Below are 24,087 nucleotides of genomic sequence, written 5' to 3' on the forward strand. Positions count from 1 at the left end.
GTCCTCCGGGCCGACAGGTCTACCCGCCTCCCCGCCCGCCCTACGGTGCGACGGCGAAAGGGTTCCGCCGGCAGCCCGGAACGGCGGTCGCAGCCGCTGTTTTCGGGGGAGAAGGGAACCGGCAGCGCGGCGCTGGGAGCGGAGGCAGCGGGCAGGTGGGTGCCGCGCTCCCCGGGCGGCACCGGGCTCCGGGCGGGTAGGGGCGGCCCGGCCCGGCGCTGCCCGGCCCGGCGCTGCCCGTGAGCGGGCCCGGCCGCCCCGAGGCCCGCGGCCTGCTGGGCGCGGAGGAGGCCGGGCCCGGCCCAGCCCTGCGGTGGCCGCGCGGTGCTGGCAGCCCCGGGAGCGCCGAGGCCGGTGGTGGCCGCGGGTGGCCGGGCGGGACGGGAGGCGGCCGGCGCCTGGAGCGGGTCCCACAGGGTGCTGGTGCGGTCGCGGGTGCGCGGTGTTACACGTGGGCTGATGGCTTCGCTTCCTGTGCCGCACGCAGGAGCCGTCTGCCTGCTGCTGGCTGGCTGTGGGCTGCTGCTGAACGAGTAAGATGGAGGAGAAGGAGAAAGAGAAGAAGAAGAAGCACCGTGCAAAGCACAGTGGACCGAAGGCGGAGAAGAAAAGGAAACGTTACCTCAATGATCTAGGAATAGGGGAAGAGGAGGATGCTCGGAAAAGAAACCCCAAAGCCTTCACGGTCCAGTCCGCAGTGCGGATGGCCAGGACTTTCCATAGGTAAGGAACAGGGATATATATATATATATATATATGTTATACAACGTGCAGAGTCAGGCGGCTGAATAGACGTTGGCCGGGGTTTCTTTGCTCCTTTGTGTAGAAATGCGCGTAGTGTAACTTTCACTGGCATGCTTATGACGCTTTCATCATTTACAAGGTTGTGTTGTAACTTACACGTGTGTCACCAGTGTAGTGCTTTCTGCATCTGTGTTATGTGCTGCAGGTATGCTATTCTTAATGGAAAGAACAAAATCTGTGCAGCTCTTTAGATTGTTGGAGTTCCACATAGATGGTAGCATCCAGGCGCTTGTTGAAACTTCATGTTTGGATTTTTGCATCTGCTGAAGATTTTCAAAAAGAAATGTTACTGAATTGTACGTTTTTCTTCTGTTTGTTATAAATTTCAGAACTCAGGATTTGAAGACTAAAAAACATCACATCCCTGTGGTTGACCGTACTCCTTTGGAGCCACCTCCTGTGGTGGTGGTTGTTGTTGGCCCTCCCAAGGTTGGAAAGAGCACCTTAATAAAATGTCTCATTAAGAACTTCACAAGACAAAAATTGGTTGAAATCCGGGGTCCTGTTACTATTGTTTCAGGTGAGAACAAAGATAAATAGAAATGCTTATTTTACACTCCCTAGTTGTCTTTCTTTTAGAGCTAGGACGTGTTCACATTCTCATAATTCTTGGTCACGTTGAAGAAATCATTTGGGTGTGTTATCAGGCATACTTGTTAACAGTGACAGAATAGTGAGACTAGGGCTTTTGCCCTTCTAAACTTGTTCTTTCCACCCTGCTGGGATCCCAGTTCTGTTTTTTCTTTCTGGCCTTTTGTCTGTTTTTTCCATCCCCAAATATTTTTTCCTAGTTCTTGTTTTCTATTGGGTTCTCTTTTCCCTCTTGAACTGTTTTTTTCTAGCTTTATCTTACCCTCTACATGAGTTTCTCATTCTTTAAGGTTCCCCGTCTTATAGTCCCATCTTTGTTTACCTTTCTTTCTTAGACCAAGAGTTAATTTGCTTAGCCATTTCTAGTTATGTTTCTCCATCTCACCCCCTAGTCATTTCCGTTTCTTTTTTGTGAAATTTTCAGTCCCAATTTCCCCTTGGCCTAGCCTGTTCTTTTCTTTACTTTTCTTGCATATTACCAGTTGGATCACTGAGGTCCTAGGAGGAGCATCTCAGTGAAAGAATTTTTAAGGGAGATCTTGCTTGGACCCAGACAGCGGTGTTTGGTGTAGGTAGACTCCACAGATTTAAATTAATAAATCTGTGCAGCATTGGAACAGGCTGCCCAGGGAAGTGGTTGAGTCACCATCCCTGGAGGCCTTCAAGAAGGATGTAGATGTAGAACTCCGTAGCATGGTTTAGTGGTGGAATTGTCAGTACTGGGTTAAAGGCAGGACTAGATGATTTTAGAGATCTTCTCTAACGTGAGTCATTCTACGATTCTGTGATCTGCTATTTGCAAGGAATAATTGACAAATATGGAAAAGGGAAAAATGTGTTAAATTGGACTTCTTGGTTGGTCTACTGGGATGCAGGGACTGAACTTTGATAACTTTAGACAATAGTTATTTAAAGTTGTCATTCTTGTTGTCTAAAGTTTCAGTAGACAGCTCTGGTTAGTCAGGTCAAATTAACTCTGGGTACTTTCTTCTAATTGAGGTGCATGTTAAGAAATCTTTCTTGCCCTCTACTCTTTTTTTTTTTCTTTTTTAAATATGCATCAGGGTGTATTTTTCCTGGTAATTTCAAAAGGACAAAAAGTATCTGTAAAATAAAGTCCTTGGTACTAACTATGGGTTACTAAGGATAAGCAGAGGTTTTCTTCAAAGTAAAAAAAAACAACAACAACAAAAAACAACCTTTTTTGCTGTTAGCATTGTTTTTGGAAAAATCAGGACAACTTCTTTGAAACCATGTATGCAACCTGGTAATTTTAAAACAAAAGGTTAAAATTTAGCAGAAATAAAAGTGTTTGTTAACAGGCACTTGTACAATCTCACATATTTGTCAGTCTGTATGCTAGAGAAGAATGTGAGTGCCAGTTACTATTTAGGAACTTAAGGAGTATAAATTGAAAAGCAAGCTGTGGAGTAATTAATTTGCTTTCTGTTTCAGTTTTTGGTTCTTCTTAATCTTGTTTTCAGGTAAAAAACGCAGGCTAACTATTATTGAATGTGGATGTGACATTAACACAATGATTGACCTGGCTAAAGTTGCTGATTTGGTAAGTTAACAATAGATGGTCATTTTTATTATAATTCATATTGAAAGTACTTCTTTTGACTAGACTGCACCAAGAGTGTTTTTGGTGCAATCTGATGTTTGTCTTTGAAGGCTGCTATGCAGCCATGTGGTTGATTTCAGTGAAACGCAATCACCTTTGTAACTTTTAGTAAAATGTATTAAGTCTATTTGTATTGAGGACCTGATGCACAGTCCATGTATCTATGTAGAATTTTATTTTGTGTACATTTAGTGTTCATAGCCGATTAGGGCTTGAGATCCTTAGCTAAATATTGACTGAATTCAAGTACATGCAATAGTCCAGATACTGTTCTATCTGCATGTTTTCTACTCGATGAAGTGAGAAGTATTAAAGAAATCTGCAAAAATCTGTTAGTAAGTACGTGTGACATGTTTAAGATGCTGAATGCACACAGTGACACAGAGAATCTATTTGGGCTTATTGTTAGGAGGCTGAGATTACGTAATAACTTGCCAACCTTTTTCATCAGTTGCTATGCATTTTAAGTTCTTCATTGCTGAGGACCTAACATTGCTTTGCTTCCATTTTCATGCTACTTTGGGTGCCAGTTTCCTGTGTCAGTGTATTTGAGTGATGCACAGCAGTATTGCAGTGTGTGAAGAAAGCTTGTTTGTCTTGCTTTACCGAAACACTCTGCCTTAGAGGCCTTAGTGAATCTAAGAGAAATATATCCAAAGCTGAGGGGATTTATTAATTTTATCAGGCATTCCTGCAAATATTGGAGGGTGCTCAATTTTTCATTTTTAAAATTTGCCAAGTAAACACCCGTTCGAGCCTCAGTATAATAGTGTATATTATTGTATTCATAGGGCAGCTGTGTTCTTCTATGGTTCTGTTAGAGAGAGTGTGCAAATGAGATCTGTGCAAAGATTTGGTTGACTGGAAAAGCAGATTTTATTTCCTAAACTGAACTACTGAAGTAGTTAAGATGCATACTGTAATTAAAAATACCAAGTTGATTTTCAGGTTGTATGAAAATAAATAACAAAACTTTTGCAAGATTTTGGTTCTGAAGAAGCTTATGAATTCAAAGGCTTGGTCTTTGAAATTAGCTCGTACAGGCATCATGGTGGTCTTCTAGTGAAATGATGATCTTGTGTCTTCAGGTTCTGATGCTCATTGATGCCAGCTTTGGATTTGAGATGGAAACATTTGAATTCCTGAACATTTGTCAGGTACATGGCTTTCCCAAAATTATGGGAGTTCTTACCCACCTGGATACGTTCAAGAACAACAAACAATTAAAGAAGACAAAGAAGAAGTTAAAGCACAGATTCTGGACTGAAGTATATCCGGTATGACATCCAACATTCATTTTCTGTGTATTTTGCATTAAATTAGGCTGAATTAAGAATAAGGCAATACTTAAAAAAAAATTATGGCACTGTTAAAATCCTTTTAATAATACTCTAAATGGAAAATTTTGATATTATATCAAATAACGTGATCTTCTATTTACTGAAATACTTGGATAATTATTCTGTGTCCCAAGCTACTAAACGTGTTGTACTAGTAAAAAGGTCTGTTACGCAGGTATTATGCAAGGGGGATATGCTTGTTCAATGCAGGAGACAAATTGAACCTTTGCAGCTTTTTTTTTTCACTGTGAATTGTTTTCTCCTAAGATTTAGGGGGCAGTTTTCATGTTGAAATAAGCTAATTAGTTTGATCTTTTGGAATCCATTTTAAATTGCAATTTACGTTTATGACTTACAAATTAGAATTCCATTAGCTTTTTCAGTTTTGCAGGTACTAAAATGATATTTAATGTTTTTGTGTCGTTTTAATGTGTTTAGGGTGCTAAGCTGTTCTATCTGTCTGGGATGGTTCATGGAGAATATCAAAAGCAGGAAATTCACAACTTAGGGCGTTTTATCTCCGTTATGAAATTCCGACCTCTTACGTGGCAAACGTCTCACCCATATGTTCTTGTGGACAGGTGTGTGCTTTTCTCTGATCTTCAGTCTCAGCATAGAAAACACCTTTGCAGTTAAAAAGGCTATATTATTAGAACCAGTCAGCTTTATGTGTGTAACGGATATTTAGTAATTATCTTGATGGCTTGGAGGAAATTAAAACATAAGTTTGTGTCCGTGAGTTCAGCCATTCATTTTCTACTTGAACTGGATCATGTTGCCTGGCCTTTGGTATATAGTAAATCCTGTTGAAACCCAGGAAAAAAAAATAATTAAAGGATCCTCCTTGTTTATGATTATATTAAATCTCTGTAGAAAAGTAAAAGCACTCTAGCAGTTTAACAAGGGCTCGTGAATTAGTTCATGTGCAACATGAAAGTGATCTTGATGATGGCTGTACCTACCTGAGAAATTACCTCTCCTTTCATGTTTTATTGTCAGAATGCTTACAGTTATGATTAAACTCTTACAAGGATCTAGAACAGTTTCTTTCAAAGCTGAAATTATTTAGAAAAAAATGTTACAGAAGTAGCTAAGCATCATGCAAAGTCCTGTGAAATACGTAAAGCAAAGACATGGAAAAAGAGAAAAAAATATTGTGTAGTCTTTGTCACATTGTTTTAGGTTACTCTAACTGTTAAAATTACTTGGGTTTCTGGCTGGGTTTTAAGTTCACCTGCAGCCAGAACAAGCGTCCCCTCCTTGGCTGTTTTTGTTCCCTCCTTTGTGCAGTGTAGAAAGCAGCGGTGGTTGCAGTTTCCATCTCATCTGCCTGAAATCAGTCTATCTTCTCCTCTGCCTGTCCCTGTGGTATTTTTTGTGTTGCTCAGTGACATTATTAAGGAAAAGAAGGTACTACATGGCTGAAGGGAATACATCTTTCAGATTCTTATGGTGGTAACCCGTTTTCCCTCTACTAGCAGAATTGATTTGAGGAGTGTTGTGTGTGGAAAGCATATAAATAATGATTAAAATGTTAAGCAAGAGGTATATGTTTAGGGAAATGTCAGTATGTCTTCTGGAAATATGTTGTTGGACATGATGCAACTTGTAAAATAAAATTGGAAAATATTTTTGTTTTTTTTTTTTCCTTCATGATATTTGTCTTATACCAGTTTTGTTTTTAGAGTTTGCAAAGCATGACTTATTGGTGCCATGGTTCTATTCTCTTAATTTTATTTTTTGTAAATGTTGGGTAGAATGGAAGATTTGACAAACCCAGAGGATGTCCGAATCAATCCCAAATGTGACAGGAAGGTATCAGTTTACGGCTACTTAAGAGGAGCACACCTAAAAAATAAAAGCCAAATTCATATGCCAGGTAATTTATCAGATTCTTAAAACTGTATTTGTGCTGATCTGTGTAGCTGATGTTATTTTTATTGTGAATTTATTTGCATCTTTAAGCAGTACGTTGTAAAATTTTTCACCTTTCTATGCTCTTGGAAATTATTTTTTATAATAACATTTCTGTAGAAATATATTCTTGTAAATAGTTTTGCTTTTAATTCTGCAGTTTTCTTATAGTGTTAATATTGGCAGCTTCTAAAGATCTTCAGTGGTGTTTCTCTTTAAAAGATGCTTGTAGTGTAAAATAGCTCTAGTAGTGAAAATGAAATTTGGCTTATGTAAAATTTCTCATACTCATTGAATAAACTTAATATTTAAGTGCATGATTTAAATGCTTAAATTCGGAGATGGTTTAATACTAAATTTGCAATCCTGTTCAGAAAAAGTGAGTTAGTAGTTTTCTTATTAAAAACAGTTAGACAAACATAAAGTTTTTCAATATTCCAGTGAACATATGCAAGCTTCTCTAAGTTCAGTGGTAAACAGAAGAATCAGATATTTGATACAAAGCTTGCTGTAATATTTCTTTACCTCCTTGTGATGAATTGTACACATTTTAGAATTAAAACTTTGTGAAAGCCTTATTGCTTCGTTGTCTGTCACTCCAGGTGTAGGGGACTTTACCGTGAGTGATGTGAGTTTCCTACCAGACCCCTGTGCTCTACCTGAACAACAGAAGAAGCGTTCGTTAAGTGAGAAAGAGAAGCTAATCTATGCCCCTCTCTCAGGAGTGGGGGGTATCGTGTATGATAAAGATGCAGTGTATATTGACCTTGGTGGAAGCCACGCTCATGAAAACGAAGAGGTAAAGGAATGTTGTTGATACGAATTCTCCTTTCTTACAGAATGTAGTTTTCACCTTTAGAGTCAAAATTAAGTGCTTAATAATAAGCTTCTTAAAAAGAAAAAAAAATCCCTATATATTGGTTAACTACTTTTTCTACTCTAGTGATTTTTCTTTGTAAAATATTGTGCAAAACATTTGAAAGATCAATTACTAGTAAGTAATTGAAGTTAGTTTTGGAAACTTTCAAAACATTGACTTAAGATTTATGGAAGCTCCTGGTGCTGGGGTATTATTATTCTTGCTTTGTAAAGTAGGGTACTTGCAGGAAAGCACTTAAAGGATTTGACTAGTCAAAAGGAGAGTTGGCGTATATTTGCATATGAAATAATTGACTTCAGCTGTTTTCCTCTGTATTCTTCTAAAGGTCGATAGCACATAAGATGGCTTATATTTACCGTAGTGGTTACATACTCTGAAGGAGGCCATCTTTCATTTTTCATGGGTTAATATTACATGCATTCTTGAAAGAGGTGAGACCTTGCTACGCTGAGAAAATGTTTATTGAAAATGCTTCAGAATTTTTTTCTTTACAAATGCCTATTTCTACTGTTTTAGGCAGATTAATGACTTCATTAGGTGTTTATTTATTCATCCTAATTTAAATGTAAAAAAATGTTTGTTTTCCAGGAGGGCGTGAGACCAAATCATGAACTAGTTCAGAGCCTCATCTCCACTCATTCAGCCATTGATGTTAAGATGGCATCAAGCAAGGTTTCTCTCTTCATGGACTCCAGACCATTAGGTTCAGAAGATGTGGGACAAGAGTAAGTTTTGAATTTTGAGTAGTGTTTGAACATTAAAGGGTCTCTGGTTTTATGTTTTAACTTAAGAAAAATTCTTAATAGAGCACAATTAGTAAAATGGCTCATTGCTTATTTCTTCTTCTTCGAAGACTTCTCATGCCAAGTATATATTTTGAGAAATAATTGGTGTTAAGAAAGTTTTGCAAGCAGTATAATTCTGCCATCCAGAAATGTCTTGCTGATACAGTCTTAAGAAGTTCAACTGTGCTTTTTGTCAGAGCTTTGGAGAGCGGTAGTCATAATCTTTAGTGAAATTCTTTGTATAACCTGTTTTCATTCAGTGGCAAATTAAGAAATTTCTTAGAATTCTGTGTGCCTATAATGTAGTGTGTATTCTTGAACTAAGAGGCTTACCATACTTAAATAAGTCTGTTGCCTTTCTAGTGTTTTCTATAACCTCTCTGTGTTTTTTATATTCCTCCTACAAAAAGGGTTTAAAATTAACATGAAGCTTAATTGTTTCACTAAAATTTCCTTGCACTTCACTCTCTTCCCCCCAAATGTGATCTTTGAAAAAACAGGTTTGTGATGCCAAAAGAAGAGAGGCAGATTGATTTGAAGACTGGAAGAGTACGTCGGAAGGCATTATTTGATGAAGAAGAGAAGAAAGAAAATGATGATGCAGTTAGTGATGAGGAAGACGACCAAGAAGAAGAAGAAGCCATGTCTGAGGATGGAAGTGATGGTGACGATGAAGAAGATGCGGAGGAAGAAAGTGACGAAGGGGAAGAGATGGCTCTTGGGAGTGCTAAGCGCCTGAAAACAGAGGTGGCTAAAGAAGAATCCATGAGTGAACTGCCAGCATTTGCAGATAGTGAGGACGATCTTGAAATGAGTTCTGAAGAAGAAGGAAAAACTGCACCTGAAGAGAACGAGGTGGAGGAAGATGATTACGATGAGCAAGGCACATACAGGAATGAAAGCTCAGATAGTGAATTCGAGGCCGTAAGCAAAGGAGTTGCTGACTCTGAAAAATATGAAATAGCTAGTGAAGATAGGGAAATGAGATCACAACTGTCAGCTCGCAGTCTGAAAAAGAAAACAGTGCTCACTACAGATTCGGGAAATTGCACAGCAGAAGAGGCATCAGAATCTGAGGTTGAATCCCTTGATGAGGGAGATGACGAAGAACAATCACATGATGAATTAGAAGCTGAAGTGTCAAATCAGAAACAATTTCAGCACACTTGGATAAAGAAAGCTGATAGTTCTAGACAGAATAAACTTGAAGCTGTAGAAGCTGAAGATGATGATATTGAAAATCTACTGAGAGAGGAAGAGGAGTATGAAGAAAAAACAGATTTTTCTGCTGACACTGCAGGTAGACTGCGCATGTTAAATTTTTCTAATGCAGATTTTTTTATTGGGTTCACTGGTAAAGGATATTGTAATGAGTAAATATTATATGTATTGGAGGGGCAGCAATGTATTGAGTGGCCAACTTCAAGTTTGGAAAACTCAGATTATTTGTTGTTAAGCCTTTGATTTGCAGTGTAGTAAGCAGGTCTCAGGTTTCCTTGCTCAAAAATGGAGGTGATTCGTTTTATAAAATCCAGTGTTTCTATATACGTTTCTTCTTTTCTTTAATCTTTCTGGATATGTGTGTAAAATAAATTAAGACGCTCTATTACATTTAGAAAGAATAAACCGTTCTTGGGGGAATATTACTAAAATGTTTTAACCATTGACCTGAGCATTTGAATATGTTGCCCTGAGAGGCTGCGGAATCTCCATTCTCGGAGAGATTCAAAAGCTGTTTGGGTGGTCCTGGGTAACCTGCTCTAGGTGACCCTACTTGAGTAGGGAGGCTGGACAAGATAAGTTCCAGAGGTCCCTTCCAGCCTCAACCATTTTGTGACTCTTTGGACAGGAAAAGTATCATCATGAAAGTAGTCAAATTTGTTATTATTGCTAATAATCTCTTACGCTTTTGTCCTTCTACAATTAGCATTCATCAGGAGAAAAAAAAAAAGATAAAACCTGTTAGCCACAACTTATGTTTCTGTGTATATATGAAGTATGAAAAAAAGATAAACTGGGTTTTGTTTACATTTCTTAAGCCTGTGGCGGCTATGTCCTTATTTAAATTATTTATGTAGTTCCTAAGTTTTGCCATTTTCTGGGGATGGAATTTGCATTTTTTCCTTTTCAGGTGCACTGAAGTGGAAAGAGGACCTCACACAGAAGGCAGCTCAGGCCTTTCTAAGACAGCAACAGTCAACCCCTAATCTTCGTAAACTTGTATATGGAACAGGTACAGATTTGTCTGGAAACTTGTACTATCTTAATATATACTAGGCTTTTAGCTGCTACCCAGTTCCTAAGTCTAAATCTTGGAGCACTTTTAGAGGGAGGCTTGAGAGGAGTTAATTGAGTTACTTAATTGCCAATACTAATTTTCACTGATAATTTTAATAAAGACAGTTTTTACTTTTCCAATAAAAACATTTTGAGCTCATTTGGCAGACTACTGGGTTGTTACTCATGTTTTACGGAATAACTATTTTCCCCAAGACATCAAAATTTTAGTCCTTTCTATAATTGTATAGTAGTTATTACACAGATCCATTATGGTGATTGATGCCTTTCATAAAGGCGTGTCTTTTTATTGGCTGTTTTCAGTAATTTCTGTCTCACAGTGACAGAGAATGGAATATTCTTTTAGACATGTCTTAGTATTATCATGTCTGAGATAAGGGTGTTTGTCAAGGAAAAACAATAAATAAGCCAGCTGACTTAAAAAGAAGATAAAATAGGTTTTTATACAATTTGTCCTATGTAATTCACAACTTTTCCAGTAGTTGTCTGAACATACAAAATAAGAATTTGACTTCTATAAACCTCCCACAGTGCAGGAATGGAAAGATTTACTGGCAGATTTTCAAGTCCAGTATCCTTGATTTAAAGACTAGCTTAGTGTTGCTTTTACTGCCAGATCATTTTGGTATTGTTTCTAGTCATGGTATTGAGAGAACACTCTGTTTACTTATTGGGCATTATTTTTGGTTGCTGATTCCCGTTACGCAAATAGAACTAGATTTCAGGTTGTTCAAGTAAGTACATGAAATTTGTGAAGTAAATTATGTTTCAATATGGAACAACTGCACAACTGAAGCAGAGTATGGTCACAGCATATAGTTACCTTCCTGGCTGTTGCTTACCTGACTTGTTCCTTGTTTATTTATTAGTTCAACTCTTACACTGGATCAGAACCATGACTTTTTTTTCAGTCTTTGATATTTTTGATATAAGGTGCTTTTAGCTTGCTTTTTTTTTCCCTCAAACTACTGCAAGTGTTGTGAAACAAGGTGGAAAAGAGGTGGTTGACAAATGGAAGCTATGGACTGTGGAGGATATAATCACTGTCTTTATGTTTCATGTAGCTGTTGAGGACGACGAACATGAAAGTGAGGATGCAGGTGATGAACTTGGAGGTTTGTTTCAAGTCAGACGTCCAGACAAAGAATCCAAAGAGAAGGCTAATGCTCTTGACTGCTCCAAATTTCTGATAGAAAAGCCTCAGGACTGGGACTTAGAAGAGGTAATGCACTTAGATAATTATTTTTGCAAATCTTATAATGGTTATGTCTTGGGTATGTCTTCAAAAGCACTACTAAGTTGTTATTGAGGAGTGGCATTGAAACAAACCTATGCAAGGGACAATGAGTGTCATACATTCTGCTACTTAAGGTCATTAGATGTATTTACTAGCTAACAGGTTTCAAGGTCTGTTCTCACTTGAATGGAAACCTAGGTAGAATAAGATAGTTTAATGCTTGCCTCTCAACTATCTGATGGATCATAGTTTTCTGTTTATGTAAAAAACAAAAAAACGGGAATCATGAGGGAAAATATGATGTGTAAAGACATTTGGGCAAGATTTGAGGTGGTTTCTCATTCCTGCTTTCAGCTGAGGCATTATATAGTTTTGGTAATGATGTCTTGATACGAAGCTGTGTGTGAGAATATCAGATTATCTCTAAGCTGGGAAGATGGTTGAGGAAAGGCAAATGAATTAGAGAACCTTTGCGTTGTTGACCTGGGTAGTTAAAGCCTGTTATCAACACTTATTTTGCAGGTTATGAGCAGTATTAAAGACTGCTTTGTTACAGGAAAGTGGGAAGATGATAAAGATGCTGCCAAGTTGTTGGAGGAAGATGGTATGTGTAAGACTTCTAAAAATGGCTAATGGATAAAGGAGTTGTTAAAAAAAAAAAAAACCAAAAAACTTTATAGTTATGCATTTAGAATGTTTTGAACTAGATATATATTGAAATTTTCTTCAAACTGTAATATAAAGTATTATACAGATGTGAATATATTTAAATGTAAAAATGTGCAAGTAGCACATTTTGAAAATTTGCTCTCTGAAAAAGAGGCTGCACATTTTAAATTAGGAAATGAAGTCCTTATTTAACACTTGATCATACCAACTTCACATTGTTTATATTATTTTAGCTACTTGTTATCTATGTTTTATTGCTTTGGATAGTCTGGGTGGAAATAAACAGAAATTCTCTTAATATGGAAAGACAAACTGATAGCTTGCATTTCGCTCAAAAGTGAGATCTATCTTGAGGGTTTTTTTTAAGATTATTTTTTGTTTGTGGTTTTATAAATGTTTGGAAAAACTTAAAAAAATTTAGTAATATGTCTATACTGTTTCTGCAGATTGAGGTTTGATGGTTTTAGGAGTTTTTTAAACTTTAAAATTGTCTGCTATATTTACTTATCTATTTATTTATTTTAATAAAGAAGCTCAATTGCTCTGCTAGGTGCCTTGAGTCATTTAGAGTATTAACTAAGAGCATTCATGTTGCAGTTAATTTTGTGAGGCAGTGTCTATGTGTTCATTTAGAATGATTAAGCTTTATTTATGTATTTGAACATAAAGTATAGGTATCAAAAGGTAAAAGGAGTATCCAGTGGAGTTCAGCTGAGAATGTAGAGAAGACAGAACATATTTCTAAAACTGTTGATGGGAAGGAAATACGTTTGGGCTGAAACTAATCTACAAAGTAATTCTAACTACAACACTGAAAGTATGAGAAATTCTGTGGGACAATATAACAGCTTAGGTGTCAGATGTCATGGTTATTTCTTGTTGCAGAAGAACTGTATGGAGATTTTGAAGATCTTGAAACAGGTGTTGTGCACAAAGGAAAGCCTGCTGCTGAAGGAGATGAGGTATGACCTGTGTTTCTGTATTCTGGAGCAACATATATATGTGTATGTGAGTTTCTGATCAACTAGTAGGCAACCTATGCAATACATTTCATTTTTGTGATTTGAAAGAAATGAATAGGAACAAGGAAGAAAAGATAAGTGACTCTGCAACCTATAAAAAGATCATATATTTTCAGATTCAAACTTATTTGTTGTTTAAAATTAATTGAGTAGATTAATTAAGTCATCTCACTGTTTAACAATAGATGTCAGGCTTAATCAAGAGTTGGATCTGAAGAATGAGAAATATTTTAAAAGCGAGTGTTATCACAACTGTTCATACCGTGTCATCTGATGTGGAAGATTATAGAGCTCTGTTTAAACACAACAAACAATGGAAACTTAGATTCCTTACATCTGTATAAAAGAGACTGGTGGATGCGCTTTTCTGCTGTGACTTGGATGTCTCCCAAGAACAGAGCTGTAGTCATCTGTGACAATATAGATTGAAAAATCAAAAAATTTTTAGACTGAACAACTTGATGTCTTTACAATAGGTATAAAATTAAGGGTAACATCATCCATTTGACAGCGTTCAAATGGTTTGTGAACAAGCTTGCTCCTCTCTGGCCTCTAGAGTGCTTCCCTCAGAGCAGTATTAGTCAATGCTATCAACAATTTTTTTTTCCTCTTCTACTACACGTGCTTGTTTTAGATGTAGAATAACAGGCCAATTTTAGGGTCTGTTCCCTGACATTAAAATAAATGTTTTGTCAAGAACCCTTTTAGTGAAAAGGGATGTGATAAAATTATGGAATGTTTTGGTCATAGCCGAAGTCACATGTTCTTTTATGAGTAACTTAGAAAATATTTCCATTTTAGGTAGAAATAAGTCAATCATTTGCATTGTGAAAACATATTTCTTAATTTGTATTAAAAATGTTGATCAGAATGGCTTGTTTTCAGTCAACACTTTGACATGTTTGCTAAATTATCTTTGATCAGTCTGAAAACGAGGAGGAGGGCAATGATGGAAAAAAGTCCAAACCAGAAGCTGAGGAAGAAGAAAAGAAAAAGGAGCGGCTGGACAAGAAAAGGAAACTGAAAGAAATGTTTGATGCAGAGTATGATGAAGGGGATGCCACGTACTTTGATGATCTTAAAGAAGAAATGCATAAACAGGCCCAGGTACAAGCTGTTAACTTGTCAATTTATCTGACTGTATGTTTTCAGAAATGCTGCACAGAGTTTGCCTGAAGGTCTTTGCTGGAGACACACATGACAAACCAAACAAATGAAAGTTCAATTTAAACTGAGTTACTTAGTTAACTATATTCTAAATCACTGAATAGATAAAGTTTACGTGACGTATGTTGACCTATTTAGAAGTTTTTAACAATAATCCATTTGTCACTTAGTAGTGGAACGAGCATGGCAGGTCTTAAAAAATAAACCAAACAACGACAAAAACGAGAGAGGAATCCTGATGCCCTTCTCTCCCCAGAAGAAGCTTTTTATGTGGAAGGAAGTGAAAATCCTTCTCATATTAACTTGCATCAAATATTTGCCTGATATTGTTTTGGTGTGGTTTTTGCGGTGTTAAAAATAGATGAGTTAGTTTTGCATGGTGGTCTTCTCATCAAACTGTCAAGCGATTTTGAGAAAAATTGTTGATGATGATGCTCTATACATGTAGTAGGAGTCTTGAGGGTAACTATTCACAATTCGGTACTGATTTTGTTCCAGGCCTTGTTTCTAGATAAAATCCTCTGAACTTAAAAGTGGCTTATTTCTTTGGCTGGCTTGGAAGAACTTTGTCTTACATTCCTAATAATTTCAGTCTTCCCTTCTGACAAAATCTTGCCCCAGATAGTCATTAAACTAATTGTTACCCTCTTGTATTAGCCTGTGCCATCAGTAATCATGGTACACTGACATACTTACTAAGAACACTTAAAAGTAATTCCAGTAAAATTATATGAAATAATTTACAATTGTTTCACTAGAGGTCTTTTTAAGAAATACATACCTGCAGTTGGCTGTGCTCCTACTGCAGGATGGAAGGGCAAGTATCTCAAACTGGGGATGTGCGAAGACTTCTTCAAAAAAAAAAACTCGGGCCACAAGATTTGTGCCGTATCTTAGTACCTTGAAAAATGAAATTGGTAATTAGTTTGCTTGAACATGGCATCTTACATTGCAAGATCACTGAACATCAGGAGCTAAAGTAGGATGGTAAAGCTTTTCTTATTCACAAGGATATCTTGTTAAATATTTACACAATATCTGCATTTACATGGCACAGAAGAGCTTTAAAAGACCCATTTGAGGATACAGAGTGTCTGAGGACACAAATATTCTTAAGCTGCTGAGTAAGATAGGAGCCCTGTCCCCTTACAAGCAGCACCTACAGATCAGGATGTTATCTTTAAAAGGTAATTGGGTTCCTAAATCAAAACTGTACTTTTGACAGTTGTACCTTTTAAAATCCAAAGTCACCCTTATGAAAGGTGTATCAGAAGTGACTCAGTCATGTGCTTCTCTTGGGCGCTGTCTTTCAAGCAGACTAACAGGCCCACTTGGGATTTCAAATTGGAAGGATTTCATGGTGGCAGAGAGGATTCATGGTTCTGAATAAAAAGTCATAAAACCTATTAGATCTTTCAGGAGAGATTTATATAAATCTTAGCATGTTTTAAATAGAACCGGCACCTCGTGAACAAGTTGTTAATACTTGAGTTTTGTAAAACACGTGACTTTCTCTTTGACACGTAGCTTAATCGAGCTGAATTTGAAGATCAAGACGATGAGACCAGAGTGCAGTATGAGGGCTTTCGGCCTGGGATGTATGTTCGAATAGAGATTGAGAATGTCCCATGTGAATTTGTCCTGAATTTTGACCCTCATTATCCTATTATCCTGGGAGGTTTAGGCAACAGTGAAGGAAATGTCGGATATGTACAGGTATGTAGCCAAAGCTGTGAGTACTTTTTCTTTCAGTACAGATGTGCTTTATTGTGTTTGGAGTTGCTTTTTATTTTCTGTTTCTTAAGGATATAGTAATCAGACAGAAGTATTTGTTTTAATCTCTTGAATAGTGGAATTGCTTTTGATACAATTAACTCTATGATAGCAGACGCTGGAGTTTCACAGGCTTAGATGCATAACGGGAAGAAAAATGTTACTGTTGTTTAACGTTCATAATAGGGTTCTGCAGATAGGTCTCAGGATTAAGGTACACTAATTGTGATCGCTAAATCACAGGCATGATTTGTACTCTGAGGTTCATGTTCTATCAACAGGTGGCTAGAGAAAAGTTACTAGTTTATACTTTTGTTTTGTTTGTTGTAATATATGAATGCAAACATGATTTTGAAGTAAGTGAAATACTGATTAGCTTTATATTTCCAGTCAACCTAGCATTAATGAGTGTTCAAGGATAAAAGCTTTCTGAGTAAGAAAATTCTAGTGTAGATGGAAGCTGCTTTCAATCATTCCTGAAAATTAAGGCTTGACTTTCCAAATCAGTGTGATTATCTTGTTATAACATTGTTCATCTTTTCTTCTACTTAGTTGCGCCTGAAGAAGCACCGATGGTATAAGAAGATTCTTAAGACACGTGATCCTTTAATTCTGTCATTAGGGTGGAGGCGATTTCAGACTATCCCGATGTTCTACATTGAAGATCACAATGGGCGTCACAGACTTCTAAAGTACACACCACAACATATGCATTGTGGAGCAACTTTTTGGGGTGAGGGCATTATGGAGCTACTGTCTTGAATTACTTACATCCTGTAAAGCTTGAGAATTTTGTAAAGATTTTAAGCAAACACAGCTGGGAACTTTGGGGATGAAAGATCTTTAAGAAGTTGTGTTCCCTGGGGAATATAAAATAACAAAATTTGTACGGTAAAACAGGCAGTTGCTAAAAGAGAAAGAAGGGAGGTGGATTATTTGGCTTTTAATCAAATTGTGAGCATTCTGCTTGGTTGTATTGTATCAAGGAGGAACCTGATTTGTTTGGCTGTGTGCAGAGAGAAGGTGAGCACTTGCACACGTGGGCTGGACATACAAATGCTTCCGTATGAAAGTAAATTTGTGCACAAATAATTGCTTTAACTTTAGTGGGGCTGGTTATTTGAGTAATGGATTGAATATTTTATTTAACCTGTCCTTGGTTGTATTTGTTGAGATTATTCTGGTGTTTCTAAGCTTTTTGAGCTTTCAATAGAAGCTATATGTTGTATAATAAAGCCCTTCATGCTTTTTTATTTAATTTTCTTGTAGGGCCAATCACTCCTCAGGGGACAGGATTTTTGGCAGTTCAGTCTGTCAGTGGCACAACGGTAGGTCTGTTAAAACAAAGTGTCAATTTCCATAGGATTTATATTTTCATAATAAATGGATTCAGGGAGGAAGATTGACGTGTTGTAAAACAGTGATACTGTAGGACCTTAGCAGGTGGGTGGACTCATCTTTTGAAAGATGTATTGTGATGAGACAGGAAGTTAAACTGAGGCTTTTTTTTTCCCTACAACAATTTTTATCTGCTATACTGAAAATGATAAACGCTGTTTTACTGTTTTCCATGGAAGGATTTATGCCTACTTGTTTTTCAGGTATTCAGTATTTAGATAATTTTAAAAACCTTTTTAAATTCAGAGATTCTGATATTTCTGTTGAAAAAGTTTGTCCTTTATGTGATTTTTCTGTATATCAATAGGGTTTTTATGAGTATTTGAATTCTTGTAAATAATGTTCAAGCAGTATTGATCAAATATGATCTTTTTTTGCATATGTTACCCATATAGAGATCAATGATTACAGACAGCATACAAAGGTTTTTTGAGTGGCGTTGTAATAAGGGTAACAGTAGTGATTATCTTTCTTAAATACACCTTGTATAAGTCCTGTTGCACAGACAATGTGTTACAAGTATTAGAAGGTTATTCTCGTCATGTGTCTATAACATAATAGTGATTTACAGCAGTGCATGACTCTTTTCCTTTGAGATTTTGAGCAAGGTTCTGTTTTACAGAGAAAAAACAGAAAGATAACAAGGACTTCCAGGTTGCTTCCAAGATAATTAGAATGGAAGCTCTGAGAATCTCATTAGTGAATGGCAGGAATGTTGTGTCAGCGGTATCTTAACTAGTCTGTATGAAGTTAGCTTGTATTTGTCATCCTGAGCTATTCCTGTAAATGTTATAAATTCTGAATTCAAAACTCTAAAAAGCAATGTACTTGTATCAATGAAATTGTTTATTCACTATTTAGTAAATATATGTATTGCTATGTGATAAATGCGGTTCAGCCATGTCTTTTTATCTCTGTGTGTTTCAGCCTGATTTCCGGATAGCTGCCACAGGAGTTGTGCTTGATTTAGACAAATCCATAACTGTTGTGAAGAAATTAAAGCTAACTGGCTTTCCATTCAAAATTTACAAGAACACTTCTTTTATTAAGGTATGTATGTACTGTAAAACTATTCAGCAGTGTTAGGAAGGAGTGCAACTTGGGCATACGTTCATTTGTCTTTCCTTAGGCAGAAGTTCTCCATAATCATTGCACAGTGTCTGTAAAAGTACTAGACAACAAATATCAATTATTATTGTTAACCAGACAAGATTTCTGGAACAGTCACCTGGCTGACACTCGATGTGGGTTTTGTTGTTGTTTTGTTTCGTTCTTTTTAGTTTATTTTTACTTCTTCCTCAAACCCACTGGTTAGCTTGCTGTAGTGGTAGACAACTTTGGAGAATGTGAACCTATCCACAGTGTCATTCAAGCAGCTTGATCCCACTGAATTTCAGCTCTGGGGTCAAGAATGGCTTCTAGCAGTACTTTAGGACTTCACAACTACAGTTAGAAAAAAGTTTGGGGCGGAAAATGTTGCAGAAGTGAATTTTGACTGACCCTCCAGCTCTCATTAGTTAGGCTCTGAGGAAGAAATTAGGTTATTCTGTATTTAGGGCATTAAGCAACTAAGGACTGATTCTAACAGCCAAGCACTCAAGTATTTGCATTAAGCATACACAGAATTTTCCTGGATTTCCCTGTGCAAGGAGAAGCACAAGTCTTGCAGAGCTGCATTAGTCTCACAGCTAGCAAGTTGAGGCAGTTTACTTGCTTTTAAGGTTTGTTATTTTCCAGCAAATCACTTTCAAAAAGAGAACTGGACAGATTCTCTCAATTATGCTCAGTTTTAGAGTTTTAAATGTATGTATTTAATGCTAAAAACATTGCCTCTGATGTATGACTCCAAGGAGATGACTTCAAGTAAATTGAAGTCAGTTCAGTAGGTTTTTGGTATGCTCAGTACTTGTGGTATCAAGACAGTACTCTGTTCTTCCTGTTTCTTCATCAGATGTTTGTGAGGATTACTTCTGTTTTTGTGGCCTACATAGGTCACAGAAATAAACTTAGCATCTTGAATAATGGTGGGTAATTCACGCTTTCAGGGAATGTTTAACTCTCAGTTGGAAGTGGCTAAATTTGAAGGTGCAGCAATTCGTACTGTGAGTGGTATCCGAGGACAGATCAAAAAGGCCCTCCGAGCTCCAGCAGGTGCTTTTAGAGCAACATTTGAAGACAAGTTGCTGATGAGCGGTAAGTTGCACTTTCCATGTAAGATTGATAAGGGGCTGTTATCACACGACTTTCATCCTGCTTCACAGATTGAAATGCAGCGTCTCAGTCTCTGGAATCTGATAATTGAGATGTGAATTCACAAAGCATGAAATCTGCTGAGATGCAGAATGAAATAATAAAAAAAAGAAGTACGTTTATGTTGGATTTCTTTCAGTTATACTTGGAAGTCTTACAGTATACAGATGAAAAGGTTTGTCTTGGAGATTTATTTCTCTGAGTGTTTTGAAGTGTTTTACACAGTATGGTATGCTTTCCTCCATGAATGTGAATTGTATTTAGTGGTGCAAATGCTAGAAGGATGTTTTTTTTTCTCTGAGAAATTCAGTGGGTGGCATTGTAACTGGTTACATTTTTTTTTCCCCTAATGTTTTGGGGAAATTAAGCAGGGAATAGGGGTTAGTGATCTCCTGTGTTTGCTGAGTGTCACTGTGATGTTGAGAACGTGAGTTTGTGTTCATCTAGGTTTATATGACTTCTGTTGTCCTAAACACAGCGAAATTATGGACAGTACAAAACAAAAGCAGGTTAGTTCTTTTATAAAAAAAATAAGCAGAGGTTAGGCAAATCCTTTTTATTGGTCGTAGTACAGGCACAGATAGGCATATGAACTCTTGTGCTAGTTCCTTAATTGAATAGGAATAAGTAGGGTGGTATTCAGCTGGCTGCTCTTCAGGAATATACAGTCCTCATGACTTAATGGCATTTTGTGGAATCCAGGTGTACAAATAATTACATGGTTTCTGCCTAAATTTGAAGAGATTTGGTGTATGTGCCAAATACAATATTAGCATGTGGTCTAGATGTTAGTTATATGTTCTGTTCAGACAATATTTTCTTAAAATATGGATGCGATGAACTGTGTTGCCAGAGCTAAGTGATATTTTTATTTTCTTTCAGATATTGTCTTTGTGAGGACTTGGTATCCTGTTTCTATCCCAAAATTTTATAACCCTGTAACATCCTTGCTGAAGCCAGCGGGTGAGAAAGATACTTGGAGAGGAATGAAGACAACAGGCCAGCTGAGGCACGAGCGAGGCATCAAATTGAAACAAAACAAAGATTCCCTCTATAAGGTATATTTGATACATGAGTTTTTTTTTTTTTTTTTAAGCCAGTGATCACAGTCCAATCTGCACTCTGGCTTAGGCCTGTGCAAACTGAGACCAGGATAAACACATATATGCATATGTATGAACATGTGATTTAATGTTTTTATGCACAGTCTTTCCTGGTATGAGACAGAAGTGAAGCAGTGGAAAGCACATTGTTTTTTATCAGTGAGAGTTTATAAAGTAATCTGGATGGTAAAGTAGGAGTGAAGTTTTCATTCACAGTTTGGTGCTAGAGTGTGGAGAACTTGTTTTCTTTTTTTTCCCCTGGAATGTTGGAAAATAAAATGAAAACTTCTTAGGGTCACGCATCTTACATATGTTCTATATCCATTCTTTTAGCCTATCGTGAGGGAGAAAAGGCATTTCAATAAGCTCCATATTCCTAAAGCACTGCAGAAAGCACTGCCATTTAAGAACAAGCCTAAGAACCTTGAGAAGAAAGGCAAGACTCCAAAAGACCAGTGGAGACCAGCTGTTATCAGGGAGCCTCATGAAAAGAAGGTAATTATCACCTATTCTGAAACACGGATTCCCTACTGGTAAATGTGTTGCTTAGACCATTTCTAACTATTGTTTTTACATTTGAATGTATTGCTAATGCTAAAGATACCTATGCTCCTAGTGAAAACTTATCACTGCAATTTTTCTGTTTGGCACATGGTACGGAAATAGAAATGGCTCTGAGTGGATAGTGTCTGTTTATTAAGCTATTTCCCCTGAAACCTGAATATGACTTCTGTCCTCGTCATATTATTTTCAAGGTATTTCAGTTGGATATAGTGCTCTCATAGTAGGAGTGACTTAAACTGATAGTTGCAGTATTTTGAGTGTCTTGTCATTATTATGTGTTATTAACCAAGATGGGACTTGAAGCAAATACTCTACTTCAGAAACTGAGAATTGCAGAGTGCTTTCACAGGCAAGAAGATCTGAACTTCAGTTTGTGTTTTATAGTAGCAGTTAAGCACAGCCTTGTAGATAGTATCAAACCAAAATCAGAGTACACAAAAATTATATCTTTGATTAACTTCCCAACAAGATGGATTACATTAAACCACTTCAGACATTAGGGAACAGGTGCAAAAATTGTTAGGAATTTGCCCTTAATCTCTGATTCATTATATGGTTATCAGCTGCAGTTCAGCTGTTTCTTGCTCCAAAACTGAACTTTCTATTGATTTTTTTTTTTTGTGTTTTAGATATCGGCCTTACTCAACGCTTTGAGTACAGTGAATAACTACAAGATAAAGAAAGCCAGAGTAAAACATCGACAGCAGGTTAAAGAATATCTTAAAGTTAAGCAGAAGGAGGAGGAACAAAAATTGAAGAGGCAAAAGGAGGCTAAGAAGAAAATTTATCGAATACTGGGACAAAGGGAGAAAAAAATGCAGAAGTCAAGCTTGAAAGGATCTAGTGAGGGAGAGAAGGATGTGTAAAACTTCATCAGAGTTCAGGGCAAATGGAAATAATACGGTAGTTGTGCAATTTTCTATTGAAGAAACCAAGGCATTGGACTACACTAAATGTGCTTTTAAGAGAAGAAAAAATGCAAATATGACCTCTTTCAATTTATTGAACACATTTGCAAATGTATGTAAATAAGATGTAGAAGTATGGATTGTGATTTTTCTACATGATATCCTGGAGGACTTTGTATTTCAGTATATTTTATCCATACTGCAAATCTGTCCAGCTAATAAAGTATTTTATTGCCAGTTACTGAGTATTCTTTCCTTGTAAGTGTTTTGTCTTAGTTCTAGTGGACTGCTGTGGAAGAAGGAACTCCAGTGGATGTCTCTGAATGTGTTTCTGCGTTGGCATTACTGTGGGCTGTTGCCTCAATTTTGCTGTCGGCAAGTCTTCCACTAAAAGGCACAAAGATCACCTGTTACTGGGCATGAGTTTTGCATTCTCTAGGTTTGCTGCACTAGCTGATGCCACTAAAGTAGCTTACTCCTTTGTTCAAATCACCTGTTCGTGCATGAAGGCATCTCAGATTTTTCTGCTTCTCTCTAGATCTGGAACAAATCTTCAGAATAGAGCTTCATCCAGATCTTCCCTTACTTGAGCTGTTTTGGCATGCTGAGACTGCCAGTAGACCCCTCAGTAAGTGCAACTTTCTGGCCAAGCAGTGTTAGATACTTTCTGAATGCTGGTAACTACTGAGTGATTTTCTGTGAGGTAGGCGCAGACAGTGTAATTTGCTTCCTTTGGGAATGCCTTATCGTGTCTGGCCAGCTTGATTTGATGGTGTGGAGTTAAACTTTCTTAAGATGAGTGTACTAGTAGCAGGTAGTTTCAATTCTGTTAAATTAACTAATGGTTGAAATCTTTTTCAGCATGATAGGCTTTGAACAATCTTTGGGAGAGGAGAGGATTTTATTTTTGTTACACCACATACGCCATCAAATAGTTACTGTGATATACCTATTTTTAATACTTCATCCTCAAAGAGGCAGTGGTTCAGATAAAAATCAGTAATTTCTTGGTCTCTTTCCTGAATGAATTCACTCTTTATCGTCAAGCCAAAATTCATTATTATTATTACACTGTGGTAATACTTGCTATCTCTGATGGGAGATCCCATGTGGGCTCAGGTTCCCTCACACAAAAGCTTTCTGCTGAATGGGTTTGTGGACTTCTATGCGAATGTTTAGCATTTCAGGACTTCCTTAATTAATCTCATAACATTCTGTGTACTCCTAATATTGAAATTCTAATGCATCCATTTCTGCCTATATGATACTAGGTTGAAACCAGACTCAAATTAATTTGCTGGTAATTTCTTTTCCCCTGTAAGGTTCAACTGAGGTCATGTGAATATCATTTATTCGTAAATAATTTGAGATTCTCTGCTTAACAAACAACTGCGGCCTTCAGAATTTTGCAACAAAGCTGTTGGCTCTGTGTGTGTGTGTGTGTCGGTTAGGTATAACCTAAACTTGCAAGAAGTGTTTCCCCTTGATCCCATTTTTATACTGTTGTGAGCAAACTTAGGTCTTAGGTGCCATTTGTATCTTCCATGTATTCAGATTAGCATTTTCACTCACAGTTCATGACAAGTAATTACAAAGTGTTTTTTTTTTTTTAAGCATCTAACAGGTTACCACTGCAACACTTACGGTTCTACCTCTGCTGTTTATATGTAATTTAAAATTACCTTGATGTAGTTTGCTGGTAATAGCTCTGCCAAAGACAAATTGGGAAGCAGTGGATAACAACAACAGTTTTGTTGTGG

The 24,087-nt window shown here is 37.1% G+C and overlaps 1 protein-coding gene across 2 annotated transcripts; it reads left to right on the forward strand.

The window, feature by feature from the left end:
• Positions 1-14: 14 nt before the first annotated feature.
• On the forward strand, positions 15-22,564 carry BMS1 (BMS1 ribosome biogenesis factor). 2 transcript variants are annotated; one of them, XM_080597229.1, is made up of 23 exons: positions 15-155; positions 488-723; positions 1,134-1,324; positions 2,880-2,959; positions 4,108-4,296; positions 4,798-4,940; positions 6,117-6,238; positions 6,876-7,072; positions 7,742-7,878; positions 8,439-9,238; positions 10,070-10,171; positions 11,301-11,458; positions 11,996-12,077; positions 13,028-13,104; positions 14,089-14,271; positions 15,859-16,047; positions 16,657-16,837; positions 17,374-17,432; positions 18,430-18,552; positions 19,548-19,695; positions 20,635-20,810; positions 21,189-21,350; positions 22,049-22,564. In XM_080597229.1, exons 2-23 carry the CDS (start codon positions 539-541, stop codon positions 22,283-22,285), a joined length of 3,921 nt encoding a protein of 1,306 aa, XP_080453355.1. In that variant the 5' UTR covers positions 15-155; positions 488-538; the 3' UTR covers positions 22,286-22,564. The 2 variants fall into 2 exon arrangements, with proteins under 2 accessions (XP_080453355.1, XP_080453356.1); XM_080597230.1 differs by having other exon boundaries at positions 13,031-13,104.
• Positions 22,565-24,087: the final 1,523 nt, after the last annotated feature.

Source organism: Anser brachyrhynchus, assembly GCF_964034855.1.
Source record: "Anser brachyrhynchus genome assembly, chromosome: 6".
Classification (NCBI taxonomy): domain Eukaryota; kingdom Metazoa; phylum Chordata; class Aves; order Anseriformes; family Anatidae; genus Anser; species Anser brachyrhynchus.

Coding starts and splice junctions, on each gene's coding strand:
- BMS1 (XM_080597229.1), top strand. CDS start 539: ATGGAGGAGAAGGAGAAAGAGAAGAAGAAGAAGCACCGTGCAAAGCAC. Junction 2,960..4,107: donor TGGCTAAAGTTGCTGATTTG/GTAAGTTAACAA, acceptor TTGTGTCTTCAG/GTTCTGATGCTCATTGATGC. Junction 21,351..22,048: donor GGGAGCCTCATGAAAAGAAG/GTAATTATCACC, acceptor TTTGTGTTTTAG/ATATCGGCCTTACTCAACGC.